The sequence below is a fragment of the Plecotus auritus genome (genome assembly GCF_963455305.1).
Source record: "Plecotus auritus genome assembly, chromosome: 4".
NCBI classification, from domain to species: domain Eukaryota; kingdom Metazoa; phylum Chordata; class Mammalia; order Chiroptera; family Vespertilionidae; genus Plecotus; species Plecotus auritus.
The window spans coordinates 18,808,442-18,826,931 of NC_137775.1; the positions used below are offsets into that span (position 1 = coordinate 18,808,442).

At 40.9% G+C, this 18,490-nt stretch overlaps 1 protein-coding gene across 1 annotated transcript in view; it reads left to right on the forward strand.

Annotated features, from left to right (window-relative positions):
• The window catches only part of RSPO3 (R-spondin 3), an 87,180-nt gene that overhangs the window by 40,395 nt on the left and 28,295 nt on the right, over positions 1-18,490 (forward strand). Inside the window, exon 4 of the mRNA XM_080665529.1 lies at positions 3,594-3,791. Coding sequence (XP_080521655.1) covers positions 3,594-3,791 — 198 coding nt within the window. The remainder of the gene's footprint in view (positions 1-3,593; positions 3,792-18,490) is intronic.

Here is an 18,490-nt window from a genome sequence, read left to right on the forward strand (position 1 = left end):
GCTACTTATTTTAAATATATCAATGCTTTCTTATCAGAGAGAGCATTTAACACCTGAAACTACTGGATTAGCCTTTAAAGCTGACTGGCAATTTATACTACCATTAAGACAAGACTATTTCTTAACACAATAAAATTAAAGAAATTACATAATTTAGAATATGGGTCAGCAGTCTAAAAGGCATTTAGGGAATCTGGCTCTCTGAACAGGTAGACACGACTTGGAACACACTAGCTGTGCAAATCAGCAACTTTGGTTCAGGGCTGGCTCTTGTTGCCTGCTCCCCAGGGGATGTCTCCCATCACGTGGTATCTAGCCTACCAGCACTACACAGGCCAGGCCCACGGGCTTCCTGAGAATTTCATGAAAAATGATGACCTGCTTGATTATCACAAAGGGCCATTAAAGCCTATTCCTTTAACAAATATGAAAACTAGGACTCAGAGAGCTGAAATGGTGATCCCAAGGACACAAGTGAGTTTTGTCGGTGCTGTAATGTAGCTTCCTAGTGTTCACCCAACAGGTTAAAGAATGTTTTCTCTCTTTGCTAAAATCTATACTGTATGACTTGTTTCTTACCCAGATTTTCAATTGGCGGGAAAGGTCATAAACAGAAAACACCACCCTGGTATAGAGCTGGGGCAAAAGACTTACAGACATACCCGTTATCATGGTTGGCAGGTCCAATTAAGCACAAATATCCACTGACCCCAATTTTATAGGGGAATGTATTTCTTCTACTTTGGACTCTGGATATTTGCTTCCTTTCTGAACTGTCATTCCATTCTGTCATCCTTATTGCTTCTCTTGGAAAGTTGTTCAAGTAGTGAAAGGGGGAAGATATTCCACTCCAAAGAGTGAGTAGCAAGGCACATACCCTTGCTATGTTCTCTGTGGAACCACATAGTTAGCCAACAAGAATCAGAGCAGTATCATTACTAGAATTTCATTGTTAGAACCATTCATCATCTCACTGAGGACTCACAGCTAACTCTGCTGTAGCTTTTAAAACGCTTTTCTGAAGTCTGAGTATTCATTTGCCTACATCACCTTTGTGACAAAACACCAACGTTCTGTTCACTTGCACATCATATAATGTTTTTCTCAGTTTGTCCTCTTAGTTCTGGTATTAAATGAACAGTAGACAAAGTGATAGCTCATAAACTTAGATTTTTATTTTTCCATGTGCTTTCTTGGAGGTCTTTTTATTTGTTGTGTTTAAGATCCACTGCTTTTTAGTGATTAATATGGGAATGGAAGACATTTCCTTAACTGGCAAGAGTTATGGTATCATTAAGTGACTTGGTTGCTCTAATAATGGTATAACTGAGCATGAGGACTATTTTGAAACGGGTGCAATAAAGTTCATTTGAGTTCATAGAAACTTAAATTCGCTTATCTAATCATTCCCATTTAACTCTGTGTTACGTTCAGATATCTGAAAGTAACCAAAAAAGCATGTGTAAAAATGTATGGCAAAGGGATCTAAATTTCTAAAACATTTAGGTTCTATTTCTTGAGAATGTATGAAATACAGCATTCTGTCCTAAAGTAAGGATTCTTTAAATCGGAAGGCAGCAAGAAAATTTTTTTGGAAACTTGTTTTTGTGGAAAGGGAGTCATATCATCTGGAAGAGTTACTATTGCAAGCTGTTACAGTTGTTTTAAGTTAGGAAGTTTTATAGACATAAATACAAGAATTGCACCTTGCAGATATTTATTTTCATTAGAAGTGCAAAAGTCTGACCTTGAAAAGCCATGATTGAAAGGAAGAGATTAATACATAAAGAAAAAGGAACACCTCTACAAAAAAAAAGCTTTAGAGAAAGTACATCAGCTGATCTTAGGAATCACTTATCAAGTTAATTTTAGAAGCAGTCTATCAGCTGAAATTGACCCAGAATTCAGTTAAAATAGATGTTTTCATGCCTGAACCATATCTATATATAAAAAAAGCTAGCTACTGGAGGAATGACCGGTTGCTATGACGCCCACTGCGCCAGTGAACCGGCCTCCTGCAGCCCCTCCCCCCGGCCAGCCCCGCCCCAGATGGACCCCCACCACCTAGATCAGGGGCAGGGCTGGCCCGCCAACTGCCTACGGCCCCTCCCCCTGACTGGCCCTGCCCCTGATGGGCCCCCACCACGCTGATTGGCCTGTGACCACTCCCCCCAGCCAGCTCCACCCCTGATCAGCCTTCCCACTCTGATCAGGGGCAGGGCCAGCCTGCCAACCACTCATGGCCCCTCCCCAGGCCACTGGTCCCCGATTAGGCCCCCCCACCCCATTTGGGAGTGGGCGGGCCAGTCCACTACCCACAGGCCCTCCACACGGCCAGCCCCACCCCCAATCAGTCCCCACCACCCTGATTGGCCCACGGCTCCTCCCCCAGCCAGCTCCACCCCTGATAAGTCCCCCCCACCCATTAGTGGGTGGGGCTGGTCAGCCCACTGCCCACAGTTCCTCCCCATGGCAGGCTCCACCCCCAATCAGTCCCCCCACCCCAATTGGGGGCAGGGCCCACTGGCCAATCACCCACAGTCCCTCCCCCCAGCCGGCCCAGCCCTGATCAGGCCCTGATGGGGCGGGCCAGCTGGCCAACCTCCCACTGTCTCCTCCCAACAGGCCTGGCCCTGATCTGCCCATTGCGGCCAGGCCAGCCAGACCCCACCCATGCACAAATTCATGCACTGGGCCTCTAGTCCATTAATAACAATATTTAAATACTCAAGAGCAATGGAGTAGAACAGGTAGTGGATTGTAGGACCCAGATTCATTTTTCGCTTTACCATTCTGTACGTTGCACAGAAGTTCTCAAAGTGTGTTCTCAGTACTTGTAAATCAGTATTTCATATATTGTTAGAAATGCAAATTCTCAGGCCCCATCCCATACAGCTGAATCAAAGACACGGGGTGGGGCCCAGAATTCTGTGTGTTAGCCCTCCTGGGGATTTTGTTATTTGCTACAGTTTGAGAATCCTCTAATGCATAATAATGACTACTCTATCAAGTTATGATCAGGATCAATCAATGATTGTCCAGTGCTCGGAACTTGTAAAACACTGGCTAGTTGTGAGTAATTGTATTAGTTGCTGGTTAATCAAATCTAAAGTGAAAAGAAAACCTAAAGCAAAAATGAGTTTACCTGCCGAAACCGGTTTGGCTCAGTGGATAGAGTGTCGGCCTGCGGACTGAAGGGTCCCAGGTTCGATTCCGGTCAAGGGCATGTACCTTGGTTGCGGGCACATTCCCAGTGGGAGGTGTGCAGGAGGCAGCTGATCGATGTTTCTCTCTCATTGATGTTTCTAGCTCTCTATCCCTCTCCCTTCCTCTCTGTAAAATATTAATAAAATATATTTAAAAAAAAAAAGAATGAGTTTACCTGATAATATGTGCACTAAAAAACTGAAAACATTCTATTCCTGCCTCCCCCTTTCTCTTTGTTCTATCTTTGTCATCTTGCCCAACTCTGTTCTGCAGGATTTCTGCTCAAAATTTGGGCAAGTATTGATGGGAGCAAACCTTTTTGTTTATTTCACAATCGTGGGAATATCTGTGCGCCAGCTGAGGCTGTGTCTGCTGTTCTGTTGCAGTGCACTGTGAGGCCAGCGAGTGGAGTGCTTGGAGCCCATGCACGAAGAAGGGGAAAACATGCGGCTTCAAAAGAGGGACTGAAACCAGGGTCCGAGAAATAACTCAGCATCCATCCGCAAAGGGTAACCTGTGTCCCCCAACCAGTGAGACAAGGAAGTGTACAGTGCAAAGAAAGAAGTGTCAGAAGGGAGAACGAGGTACGAAAAGATATGCTTGTTGGAATCTTCATAATTTGATGGAAATTTCACTTTATTTCTTAGGACATATTTAGTATTATCATACATCTCTAAAGCCCTAAAATGTGTACTAACCAAAGAATGTGTTGGCTGTAAATTACAGAATATAGATGTGTAATATATATATATATTTTTTACATGGAGCTGATAGCATAACTTTAAACTGCTATAGAAGAGTGCTCCTGATGAAGCAGGCTGCATCATGGGAATTTAAGCCTATGAGAGGAGGGGTGGATTCTCTTTCCTCTACTCCACCTTCCTAGTGCCCAGAAAATTTTGGGGAGCCTCATAACCACAAGGTATAATACCCTGCGGTATAAGATCATGACGAAGAGACAACAGAAAATAAATGTATTCCTTTGTTCATTGCCTACAAACCAAAGAAGTACAGTTAGGATGTAAGCTTTTGTAGCTAACATATTTTAAAGGTTACATAGGATTTTTAAAATGTTTAAATATATATGTTTTTTAAAAGTATATCTTTATTGATTTTAGAGAGAGGAAGGGAGAGGGATAGAGAGCTAGAAACATCTATGAGAGAGAAACATCGATCGGCCGCCTCCTGCACACCCCCTATTAGGGACTGAGCCTGAAACCCAGGCATTTGCCTTGTGACGGGGAATGGAACCCTGACCTCCTGGTTCATGGGCTGCCATGCAACCACTGAGCCACCCCGACCAGGCCAAATGTATATGTGTTTTTAATATTGACTTTACGTTCGAGGGAAAGAACCAAGCTCTATTTTATAAATATAATACCAACATTAATGACATGTTATCCTCCAGTTTTTATTCATAGTATGCTAACTTTATATAACAGATTACAGAATCTTAATGATCAGTGTTCAATAACTCTGAGTCAGAGCTTGTTCTGAAGTCTTATGATTACCAAGGTGAAATATACCATTTCATAAGATGTTTTAAGGTGATTAAATACATATTGGTCTTTAAAGTTTAATTTTTTTCATCTTCCTCACTAATGTCTTCAGCACCAGTGTCTACCAATACGTTACATAGCTTTATATAACTACTAGAGGCCGATGCACGAATTCATGTACGGGTGGGGTCCCTCAGCATGGCCTGCAGGGATTGGGCCGAAACTGGCTGTTCAACGTCACCTGCCACTCCTGCCTGCCGCTCCCGCTCATCCTGGCCCCACTGTGCCTGCCTCAGGCTCGTGCACAGTCAGTCCTGATCGGGAGAGGCTCGCGCTCGCCAGCCGTGAGCCCTGCATCTGGTGCCATCCCAAGGGGGCTGAGGGGGAGCCAGCACCTGATCAGCCCTCCAGGTGGGCACTGGGATGCCTTTGCTGGCCTGGGATCCAGATCCCGCCCCTTGACATCTGCACTGGTTGTCAGGAGCCACCTGGCGGCCGCTTTTATATCATTTCTTCCTTGTGGAGCGTCTAGCAGGGGTGGGCAAACTTTTTGACTCGAGGGCCACAATGGGTTCTTAAACTGGACCGGAGGGCCAGAACAAAAGCATGGATGGAGTGTTTGTGTGAACTAATATAAATTCAAAGTAAAGGTGCGGAGGGGAGAGCAAGAGAACCCACCGCTCTTTCGGATCCGTGGGCCGGATAGAACAGCCAAACGGGCTGGATCTGGCCCGCGGGCCGTAGTTTGCCCACGGCTGGTCTAGGGAGGGGATGTGGCCATGGTGACAGAGGCTGGTGGCACTGTTGGGATCGTGCCAGCAGCACCGGTCCTTCGGTGCCTGGCCCATTCTCTGGAGATTGGACCTGCAGGACTACTGAGGGAGGGAGTGGCTGCCGCTGGGCTGGTGGGCCACAGGGACAGGCCTGTCAGCTGAGCGGCACTCCTGCTGTGGGAGCTCACTGACCACCAGCAGGCAGCTCCTGCATTGAGCATCTGCCCCCTGGTGGACCAGTCGTTTGGTCGTTAGGTCCTAATGGTCATTTAGGCTTTTATATATAGAGATTGGTAGTTATCTGGTAAGTCGATAAATCATCCCCTCAATTAACTGTCAATTGAAAATAGTTTCGTTGCCTCTGTAATTGAACTTCCTTTGCTTATTTCATTCATTCATTCATTCAAGATCATTTTATTTCATTTTTACTTTATGGCCATACACAATTTTAAGCCCTGGAGATTTACAGCTGAATAGGGTACAATTGCTATCCTGAAGGTTCACTCAGAATCCTATAGAGGATTAAGATGTTTAAACAGGAAATCACAATGTCCTAGATTAGGGAAGATTATGTGTGTGTGAACAAGTTCAGTGGGAACACAGAGGAGGATGCTGTGCAAACCTGAATATTGCTCATCTAAGACAGAACTTGGGTCGCCTGTACTTGGCAATGTCTTTCACTATCCCAAATGCACCAGCAGTCATCAGAATGTATAAAGCTATTGTTGTCATTAGTAATCAAGTAGTTAATATGATAAAATTATTGAAGACATGGATTATTTTAAAGGGATCTTCAAGCTTTTGCAAATTTGTAAGATTAAAATTAGGTTTTAATTAAAATTAGGTTTAAGGAATGAAAGTTGGCTAGTGAAAAAGGTCTTTCTGGCATTAGTTACCAATTAATTTAAAACATCTTAGATTTTGAAAGTTGAATTTGGAAATCAAATATTTCATCACTCCACTTGTTGGTAAGCTCCCATAGCCGTACATTTACTTACGTTTACTAAATTTTCTTGAAATGTAATGACTTACAGGTGGTCTTCACTCATACTAGCCTTTCCACAAAGACTCTACACTACTAATAAGTATTCTGTATACTTGTCTTTTCAAATTTAAGTGGAAAAAATCTTATCCAATAGAAAAAGTAAATTATGGTACTAATTGCATTTTATTTCTTTACTTGAGAATGTGGTCTTCTAATATGTTTTTCTGGCACTTGACTTAAACATTAACATTAAAAATGTCAGTCTTTCAACAGAGGGTGAGAGCGAGGGCAGGATTGGGGCGGGGGGGGGGGCAATGGAGGGATAACCACACATTTGTAATACCTTAATCAATAAAAAAAGAAAAAAAAGTCAGTCTTTAAAACTAAGAATGGATAAGACAAATAATGTCACAAGAAGTTTAAAAATAGTAATCTGTGACATAAGCTTGGCTTAAAAGTTTCTTTTCTGGCCTTTTTTCCTTTCCTCTGATAGGATATGGTAACATTTCATATTACAGAGGAACTTTATACAACCATAAAAATGTATGTGTTTGTTACTTTTCAAATTTCATACACAGACAACCAAGTAGGAAATATAGACTGCATTTGCAATTAAATACCAGATTCAGTTCCAGTTATCTTCGTACATCTTTTTATGTCTGTCAAGTATTTTTCTCAAGTAGTCTAAAAATTTAAGATAGAAAGGAAGCCACTTCTTCCTTAATTCATTACTTCTCTAATCTAACATGTATCTTATATTATTTTAATGGTAACTTATCAAATATCCTATTGAACATGGAGAAACCAAATAGAAAAGTATTTATGACCTCTAGATAGACCACTATACCATATCAAAATAGTATTACCCAGAGTACTCTCACTTATGCTCTGAGATTATATATATATTTAATAAACACAAAGTGATAAAGACATGATTTCTCTTACCACTCTTAAATGCTTATAGATTAATAAAAGAAGATCTTTTCGATTCATGGCTGGAGCATTTCTGAGGAGTAAGCTAAAAGATAAGACTCTTTAAAATAAATTTAGCCTGAAAATCTTGAATTTAAACTTACATCTATCATCCCCACCTAATGAGTTAAAAATAGACAGAGGTAGATAAGCCATATTTGGAAAAGGTGTGGAGCATGTGTTCAGGATTTTTCTGTTGGGCCGTAATTGCCAAAGGCAAGGTCTCCGGGGAAGAATGATAAGATCCAGAAATGACTTTTCAAAATGCACACAAAGAGACTGAATAGAAGGAACTAGGGTTCAGTAACAGAATGGATTATTCTAGTTGTGAGATGCATATACATATATATTTGAAAAACTGTTTGCTAATAATACACACATACACATTTTTCTCTACTAATATTATTCTCGTGCTTAGAATGGTCATAGTAAATGAATCTGTGAAGAAACATGTAATATCTGTAGCCCCAAATCTGAATATTTATCTGATGTACTTTTTGTTTGTACCCTTTAAGATTATTTCCCTTTACCTGGCATGCTACCTTTTAATCAACCTTAACTTTTCCATCAATTGCCAGCTTTAATAAGTTATAACCATTGCAATAGTTTCTAGCTTGAGCCATCTCAATTAAATTATATATCTCAAATGTCAAAGATATATAACCTATTTTAAGAGATTATAAAGTCTAACATATATAGACTATCATATATGCATTAAAACAATATGTTGAAATAGAAGTAAACAAGGAGAAAATGTACTTTCAATAGTTGTCAACTTATATTTATTGACTCTTTTGATTTACTTGGTGTAACCATCTTAGATCAAGGGAGGTGAAACAGGACCGTGTAATATTTGATGCAAAGGGGTGGTTTTTGTGTGTATGTGGGGGCGGGCATAGGAAGACCAAACATGTTTCTTATTAATTTGCACATCCTTTAATTGACTGAAGGAATTTTCCTATAGATATGGGGTTTCCAGGCAATTTGCAAAGAATGAAAGAAATTTTGTTCCTTGCCTAATTGCATGGAGAGCACACTAATTTATTACATGCAATGCATGATCCTGGGATAGAAATGGAGGAGAAAAATAAGTCACAGAAGAAATAGGGTTGCCTCTACTTTCTTGGTGTCAAAAGAAATACCATCCTTCCCACCAGAGAAAGAGAACAGGAATCCATTAAAACATAAATAAATAAAATATCCAGAGACATTTCCAGGGAAGAAACAGTGTGGGGATTATTGCATTATTTGCACATATTGCAGGTTGTCTTATATGCCTTCCCCAAATTAAAAGTAATGTGGCAAAATCTAGTAGGTTTTACACAAAATAAACGTGTTATATGTTAACTTATAAATCGCTATTAATCACAACTTCAAATACCACTGTTATATATGCATTATGTTTATCATGAGCACTATATTTAAAATTACAGCAAAAGCAGCTTTAAAAGAAACAAGCAAATAAAAAGTGAGTCTGCTTGGTTCCTAGGTACCCTCTGTTTGTTAGTTTACTTCCTAAAAGCTTCATAACAATGATTCCAGTGATGAATGGTTGCGTTTTCTACAAGAAGTATTTAGATTAAATATTTGTTCAAATTCAAAACAATATATTTAGCCAATATTTTCTGAACAATTTTCAAAATCCAAATCGATGGATTGGTTAGCTCAAAATTGCAGGATGCCAACTGGCTTCGAGTATGTGCATGCTGTCCTCTCCCCACCTGTGCTCCATGGAGGAAGACCAGCTGGCTGGCGGCTCATCCTGTTCAAGCACTGGAGGGTGGGACAGCTAACCTACACCCAATCGGAGGACTAGCTCTTTGCCATAGGTCAGAGAATGCGTGAAAAAGTGCAGAGCTGAGATGATAATGACATTAGAGACTGTACTTCTCAACCTGCATGATTTTGCTCCCCAGGGGACATTTCTGATGATCACAACCTGGAGGAAAGGAACACTATCAGCATGTTATGGTAAAGACTGGGATGCTGCTAAATACCCTACATGCACAGGACAACCCTACACACCAAAAATTACCTGCTGGTGACAAGGAGGAGAAACTCAACAAGCTGTCTTTGTTATCCTTCCTTGGGTTCTAGTCAGTTCCTACCCCAATGGGTTTGTTCAGATTCTGGGGAGGGCCCGTTGCCACCAACGAAAACCTGCACATGATCCGAAGCTTTGGTAACAAGGATGAGATGGTAGAACAGAAGGGAAATCCCCCCCCCCTCAAGTTAATATAAAAATAATAAACCAGTTTTATTTTAAAAATTAATGTTCTTTTAATTTAAAATATTTCAGTGTCACCTGAAAATGTTCAGCTACGTTAAAGCCTCCAAGACAGGTAGTCCATTGCAGTAAATAACACCTTTTGCTCTCAGAGAGATGTGCCCTCATATAAATGGATGTACCTCCTCTTAAAGACTACTTTGCAATCCGGTTGTATGTTCTTAAGTGTGTTGATCTTAAAGAAAAAGCTCAGTTAAAAATAAGAAACTTTTTGTTTCATGCCTTGCAACCCTAGGTACTGTACCATTTTTAAAAATTCAACCACCAGTTATCTCTTTATAATTAATACCAAATTCATATTATCCCATTTTTTGTAGGCTACCTAAGATTTGGTGGACATTATTCATGGTGGTCAAAATTTATCATGGGAAATGCTTGTGTTACCATTATCCATGCGGTCCCTTCCTTGCTATGGTGACAGAATAATCATTTTTAGTTCTCTCCGTTGTGTTGATATGTACCTCAGTATCCCTATTCTAAAACCATCTTTATCATAAATTATCCAGACAAATGCCTTTCTTTTCTCAGATTTTTTGTGATGTTAATAAATTTCTAATGCTTTCTGATGTAACACACGTGGCTCAGTTTATTAAATAGAGTAGTAGCTGTCGTACACAAGGCATTCTTCAGCCCCTGAGCAAACAATGATTTTGCCACTGTCTAGATTCTGTGCATGAAGTGAAGTTGTTCAGTCAGCCTTTGCTGCAAAACAAATGATCCCAAAACCTAGAGGCTCAAAAAAACAATAACAATAAATGTGAATGAGCAATTCAAGCTGAGGTCCCCTGTGCAGTTCCCTCGTGTGGGTGGCTGGCTAAGGACTAAGGAAAGTGGGCTATGTTTCTGTCATTCTCAAAGTGGCTAGGGGTTCTACAAGGTTTGAAAAGGGAGAGGAAAAACAGTTTCTCCTGAAGAGGGTACGGGGGGATCAATGCAATGCAAGGAGACTTGACTTGGGGTGGTGAACACACAATACAATATACAGATGATGTACTGTAGAATTGTACACCTGAAACCTATGTAATTTTATTAGCCAACTAGAGGCCCAGTGCACGAAATTAATGCGGGGGGGGGGGGTGTCCCTCAGCCCAGCCTGCACCCTCTCCAATTTGGGATCCCTCTCACAATCCAGGACTGCTGGCTCCCAACTGCTCGCCTTCCTGATTGTCCCTAACCACTTCTGCCTGCCTTCCTGATTGCCCCTAACCGCTTCTGCCTGCCAGCCTGATCACCCCCTAACCACTCCCCTGCCTGCCTGATTGATGCCTAACTGCTCCCATGCCAGCCTGTTTTCCCCTAACTGCCCTCCCCTGCAGGCCTGGTCACCCCTAACTGCCCTCCCCTGCAGGCCTGGTCACCCCTAACTGCCCTCCCCTGCAGGCCTGGTCCCCCCCCAACTGCTCTCCCCTGCAGGCCTGGGTCCCTCCCAACTGCCTTTCCCTGCAGGCCTGGTCACCCCTAACTTCCCTCCTCTGCCAGCCGGGTCACCCCTAACTGCCCTTCCCTGCAGGCCTGGTCACCCCAACTTCCCTCCTCTGCTGGCTTGGTCACCCCTAACTGCCCTCCCCTGCTGCCTGATTGCCCACAACTGCCCTCCCTTGCAGGCCTGGTCCCTCCCAACTGCCCTCCCCTGCTGGCCATCTTGTGGTGGCCATCTTGTGTCCACATGGGGGCAGGATCTTTGACCACATGGGGGCAGCCATCTTGTGTATTGGAGTGATGGTCAATCTGCATATTACTCTTTTATTAGATAGGATAGAGGCCTGGTGCACGGGTGGGGGCCAGCTGGTTTGCCCTGAAGGGTGTCCCGGATCAGGGTGGGGGTTCCCTTGGGGCATGGGGCGGCCTGGGCGAGGGGCCTGTGGTGGTTTGCAGGCCGGCCACGCCCTCTGGCGACCCAAGTGGAGGCCCTGGTATCTGGGGTTTATGTATCTTCTATAATTGAAACTTTGTAGCCTTAAGCAAGGCCTGGGCCGGCCAGGGTGTTCGGAATGCTTGGCTTCCTCCATTGCTAGGGAAACCCATGCCTCCCTCCTGCTCTCTGTGGCAGTAGCCATCTTGGTTGGGTTTATTTGCATATCCACTCCTGATTGGCTGGTGGGTGTGGCTGGTGAGCGTGGCTTGTGGGTGTAGCGGAGTGATGGTTAATTTGCATATTACTCTTTTATTAGATAGGATATCACCCCAATAAATTCATTAAAAAGGTAAAAAAATAATAAAACAATAAAACAATGAACCCATATTGAGAAGGCAAGGTGTGTGTGTGTGTGTGTGTGTGTGTGTGTGTAAATAAACAAACGGTAGAAGGGACTGAATTAAAGATTAGACAGAAAGGAAAAGAACAGAAACATGGTGGATTAAGAGGTTTTGAAGAATTTGCCATTTATACCCATTCTGTCCCTGTTAATAATAGCCTATTGGTGCCACGCACTGTGCTAGATAGAAATTTTATGTTGGGACTAGTCCATCAGTAAAAAATATACCTCATTCTATTTGGGGTCTGCTTTGACAGCAGTGTATAAGGATTAAACCATTTGAGTGGTTCATTTCCATTCATGGTGCTAAATATGATATGTTTTAATGTAAACAAGTTTGAGAATGTTTTTGCTTCAATGATATCACAGAATTTAATTATAACCTGGTCGTATTTGTTTGGTCACACCTCTTAGGAGGCCTCAGGACAAGGTATCCAGTTTTTTTTGCCAGGCTGTAACAATCTATAAAGTTAGTCTGTAACGCTCCTATGAAGAAGTTGCTGGAGTAGATAAAAGGAGAACAAGATAATGATCTATGGAAAGAATAATTCTTTTGTGCCTTCAAATGTGGGATGTCTTCTCTGCCAAAGAGGTTTCAGCAGCAGCAGCAGTTTCAAGGAGTGACTGTATTAGGGAGGTAGGAAAGAGGACAGGAGCATGAAAGGAGGAAGTGTCTTTTTGCTGGAGAAATGTTTACTTTGTAATTAGCAAAGGACAAGAAGGCCCTTTTGGAAACTATACTTGGGGGTCCAAAATTTAAATTTATGCTGATGCTCTCCCAGTCTCTCTCTAGGGAACCCTCCTAATTGGCAGGGATCTCAGCTGGCTAGAACAGGCTGCAAAGGAAGCCAAGGTCTTGGGGTCATTTCTCCAAAGAGCCCGTTAGCTCAGCTCTGTTCCACAGCCACAAGCTGTATCTTTAACCCTACTTAACCATCTTGAAAACACATATCAGCACATCAACATGATGGTCACACACACACACACACACACACACACACACACACACACACACAAAATACATATATTCACCTCGAGACCAAAACAGAAAGTATGTAGAGATATTTCATTTTTGCCAGCATAAACAAATGTTTTCGTAAATGTCTTAGCAAACTCTAATGAAGACCTCAGCTACTCGTGGAGCAAACTGCGAAGATAAAAATTACCCACACAGGTATATGTTACAAGTGCGCCAATCATCGATGCTCACTACCTTGTGGACTGACATAAGCCACGATGCCAACATCTGAAATATAAGACTCCCAGTGGCAGGGACTTTGTTTTTGTTTGTTTCTGTTGTTCATTTTATATCCTAGACACCTAAGAGTGTCTAGCACAGGACTGGTGCTTTAATAACTATTTGTTAAGTGTATGAAGATATCTTGGCCTGTGGCCTTTTATTTATTACTAGAGGCCCGATGCATGAAATTCGTGTAAGAGTAGACCTTCCTTCTCCTGGCTGCCGGCACCGGCTTTCCTCCGGCAACCAGGACCCGGGCTTCCCTCGCAGCCCCGGCTTCGTCCAGAAGGACGTCTGGTCTAGTTAGCATATTATGCTCTTATTATTATAGATTCCTCTTCTGCCCCTTACAAATTGGAAAACACAGTAGAAATAATCTCTTACACAACATCTTCATCAACCATAGAGTGTGTTTTTACAAAGGAAGAAACAGTACTTTAGAAGTAAGAGAGTCCTACTCTTTTTAACTATTGTCTACAGGTTTTAGCTTTTCATGTCCTATAAATGGAGATGCTTTTTAAATAATTTTTTAAAAATATATTTTTATTGATTTCAGAGAGGAAGGGAGAAGGAGAGAGATAGAAACATCAGTAATGAGAATGAATCATTGACCAGCTGCCTTCTTTCTGCACCCCCTCCCCCGCCCCACCCTGGTGATCTAGCTGGCAACCTGGCATTTGCTCTGACCGGGAATTGAACCGTGACCTCCTTGGTTCGTAGGTCAACAATTAACTCTTTAGCCACACCGGCCAGGTGCTTGTTCTATAATTTTTATTTTAGTTTCTTTAAATAACATTATTTTCAAAAATATGTAATTATTGCTTGAACAGAAAAACAATGTATCAGTAGTTATCCCCCGTTGATAACCCCTTCTCACGAAGCTCACTGTTAACCCCCCTTTGTATTCATCAGACATTTTAGTTGAAAATGACAGATTTCAAATTACCTTAAACCAAAAGAAAACTATTGGCTGTCGGCACAGCTTGCTCTCAGTGCTGTAACAATATCACTTGGCTCTTTCTCACCATTTCAACTCGTCCTGCCTCTGTTTCTCATTGTTTGTTGGCCTTCTTCTTCCTGCTGCAGAGAGCTTTTTCTCTACTCAGGGGAAAGCCGGCTCTAGGAAGCCCGAAGTCCACATCCACATTGCTCTCAATCCAAAGGAACGGTCTCTCTCCCTTTCAGTGTGCACTCACCCAGCCTGGTGAGTGGACTCAGGTTGACTCTGCTTGAATCACATGTCCAGCCCTGAAGGAATCACTGAGGCAGGAGGACTGCCCAAGTGTGATTGGTCTGCCTGTGTTGCATGCCCATTATTAAAGCCAAGGCACATACGGGCCACTATGAGGGGCAAGTCTTTGTAAAAACAAAGGGGCTAGGCTAACAAACAACAGTTGCAAAAGGTGCCCTTCTAAAAAAAAATATTCAAATTTTACAAAATATAGAAGCTTATACTTTTTTTATAAGGTAATCCTACCCAATATTATATATGGAAAAACATTTAAGTGCGGAGGAATAACCAACGTTTTCTCCATCTATATTAGACTAGGGAGGCACATATAACTTAATGCTAATGATGTTTTAATCTGTGTGTTTTTCCCTGATTTCTGTGGTTTGCTAGAAACATTTTTATGTGAGTAAACTGGCTCTGAAATGAATAGGAAAATAACCCACTGCTCATGTGAGTGGTTTCTGGGATTGATTTGTGCAAGCTTAAGTGAAGGCATGTCCATTTCCATTTCTAGCTGCTGAGTGTTCTGTGTGAAATGTACCAGTGTGGGTAATGACCTTTTGCTTGATTATGAACCAGGCCACTGGAACGTTAAAATTAACTCAAACCTAATTACTGAACTCTTATGTTTATACTGTGTATACACCACCCGGTCATAACTCTAGCCTCTGTGAGCCCAGGCTGCCATAATTGAGAAATTTGCCTTGTAAAGGGTTGTTTTGTTTATTTGTTGTTTCTGCTGGAAAAGCCTGCTTTTCCTATTTTTGCAAAAAATCAGATTTAGGAAAGAGGTTCTGAACAGCGTCCAATTACATTTTCTATCTCAGTGCAAAACACGTGCATTTTAAATGAGATATTCCTTTTACTTTTACATCACATGAAATCTAGAAGTTTAGAAGCACAGTGCCACTTATTTTTTACTGACGTTTTATAAAATGTCACATTTTTGGCAAGAAAATGTCAACATACCAAATTCACACTTGGGAAATATGAATAATTGCTGATTCCAAAAATAAGACAGACATAAAAATGCATGCACACTTAGAATTGGCAGTTAGCATCCAATTAATTGCAAAGGATCGGCAATTACCATCTAATTTAATTTAATCTTATTACTCTATTTACAGAAATAATAACCTAGCTTTCCATAATGTAATTAGTAGAATGCTAATTTGCTAATTACTTTTATGAAATATGGACATGTGATAGTGAAATATCCCTTAGGACAGTAAGTACTCACTGTAAACATCTGATATAACACACGCCTGCTTTCCATGCAACACCCAAATCATAAAATAATTTGGTTTTATTTTAAATTTGTTTGTTCCAATAGCTGAAACACGGTTTACTAAAGTATTTCATAGGAACTATGGTGGATTCACACTTACTCAGTGTGTCAAATTTTGCTTTGAAATGTTCAGGAGAAGGGAGTTTTTATGTGGAATTTCTCGCAGCCCTTTGGTTTCCTATATGTGCCCGAGTGTCCCTCTTCCCATTGTGGATCTTGCCTTGTCATCTTTTCCTGCCATGCCTGCAGGTTTTCTCAATTCTCAAAGAATTGTCTGCTCATAGCCTCATTGCTTCTTTTTGTGTTTTTTCATGTTTAGTCCTTGCAGTGTCAGTTTGGTGAAGTAAAAACGTACTGAGATCACTGGAAAGGCCGAACCATCTCAGTTCAACTCCCTGCTAGCTGTTCGTTTCTTTGTTTCGTTTTTACGAAAGCATTATTTTTAGTATCAATAATGGCTAACCTGGATAGTAACTTTCTCCTGGCTTTGTTCTTATTGCTATAATAAAAGTCTCTATAACGTTCATAAGCTGACGCGTTCCCTTTCTATCAGAGGTAAAAGAATGGCTATTTCATAGTATTTAGAATACAGGCGCTGGAACCGCATACCTGTTTTTAAATCTCACTTGTGCTTTTAACTAGTTCTATGAATTTAAGCAAATGACTGGCCTTTGTATGCCCTGTTTTCCTGGGGATGACAACCGGGACTGCGAGGAGTTATGTAGTGAGGAGTTGCTGAGTGTGTATAAAACTCTTAGACTTGTGTCTGGCACATGGTAAGCATCCAATAATTGTGAGATTTAATATAAAATGGAGTCCCAAACACTGGGTGGATAAATAAAGGGTGTGCACATTTTAAATATTAATGTATTCTGTCAGATTACTTTCCAAAAAAGTTTTAACAGTTCACATTTGTGGTGTATCAGAATTGCCTGTTTTCTTATATATTTGCCAGAACTGGATGTTACCAGTTTTTTAAACTCTTGCCAATCTGATGAATTAGCAATATTACCCTATTGTTTTGTTACTGGCATTTTCCTGCCTACCAGGAAGGCTAATAATGTGTTTAATAGTTATTTGGATTTCTAGAGGATAGCTATTTATATGCTTTTCCAGTTTTCCTATTCAGCAAATGTGTGTGTAAATATGATGATCCATACATAGAAGATATCTTGCCTTGCATCTGTTTGCCTCTGCCAATGTAATTAAGAGGAGATGTGTGTTAGGACTAATCTTATATTTCTTGTATAACAATAGCGACATATGAAACAGCAAAATGAGAGAGTCAAAAGGGATCTTAGAGATGCATAGTTCACCCATTTCCCCCCTCCTTTTTTTTTTTTTTTCAATAAATGACACCAGTACCTAAAGAGATTAAATGATTTTGCCCAAGTGACCTTGTCCCAATCCTGGTGCATTGCAGTTTCCACTATATCACGCTGCTTTATGGACACAATATTTCCTGTACTGTTGTTTAATCACTTTCCATTAACAACTATGTTTACGTTGCCAACTCCATTTGTGGAACTATACAGATATTTAATAATGCATCACCATGCTAACTTTAGTGGCTTTCTCCTCTTTTGAATCCCTTCTTTTCACCCCTGTTTTTAAACAGCGAAGGGAGCCACCTGCTTAAGCTATCCTTTGATGCTGCAGTGGAAGAGAGACTGTCTCCCTTCGATGAAATAGGTCTTTCTCAGCGAGTTTGCTCTTGTGGCGTAGGGCCAGGTATTCTGGAAAGCATTAAGCGAAGAGAGTTCTACCTGAGAAGGTGATCTGGTAATGGCACCAAAAAAAGGAGACCAGAAAAGAAGACAGGCAAGAGATTTCTTATGGAGAGAAGAGCAGCCTTTTTAATGGGCATTTACTGAGTCTTGCTTTGCTCCTGGTAATGCATTACTGGGCTATCTACAGATGCTTACAAGATGAGAAGATTGGATCAGAAAAGTCATTTTTAAATGAGTTTTAGTAACAGAACCCTTTTCTTTATTGAAATCTTATGCAGAGCCTAATATATAAAATAGATAAAAATAGAAGTTGTTGGGGAGAAATTGGAACCTTTGTGCATGATTGTTGGAAATGTATAATGGTGGAGCCGCTGTGGAGAACAGCGTGGTGTTTCTGCAAAGAATTAAAAATAGAATTACCATATACTCCACCAATTCCACATCTAGTAATATACCCAAAATGATTGAAAGCAAAATGGGCTCAAAAAGATATTTGTATACCCACATTCATAGCCACGTTATTAACAATAGCCAAAAGGAAGAAGCAACCCAAATGTCCATTGATAACATTTGTTTATCCAGTAAATGAAGAAACAAAATGTGGTATATATACTATGGAATATTATTCAGCTTTAAAAAGAAAAAAAAAATATGTGTCACATGTTATAACATGGGTAAAACCTAAAAATGTGATGCTAAATGAGATAAGCCAGTCACCAAAAGACAAATACTGTATAACTACAGTTATATGAGATACATAGAGTAGTCAAATTCATTAGAGATAGACAATAGAATGGTGGTTGCCGGAAGCTGAGGGGAGGAAGTCATTGGGACTTATTTAATAGGTACAGAGTTTCAGTTTTGCAAGACAAAAATATTTGAGGAGACGGATAGTGCTGATGGTTGCACAACAGTGTGAATGTACCTAATTCTGATGATCTGTGCACTTAAATGTGATTAAAGTGGTAAGTTTTATGTTATATGCATTTTACCACACTTCAAAATAACTTAAAAAAATAAGTG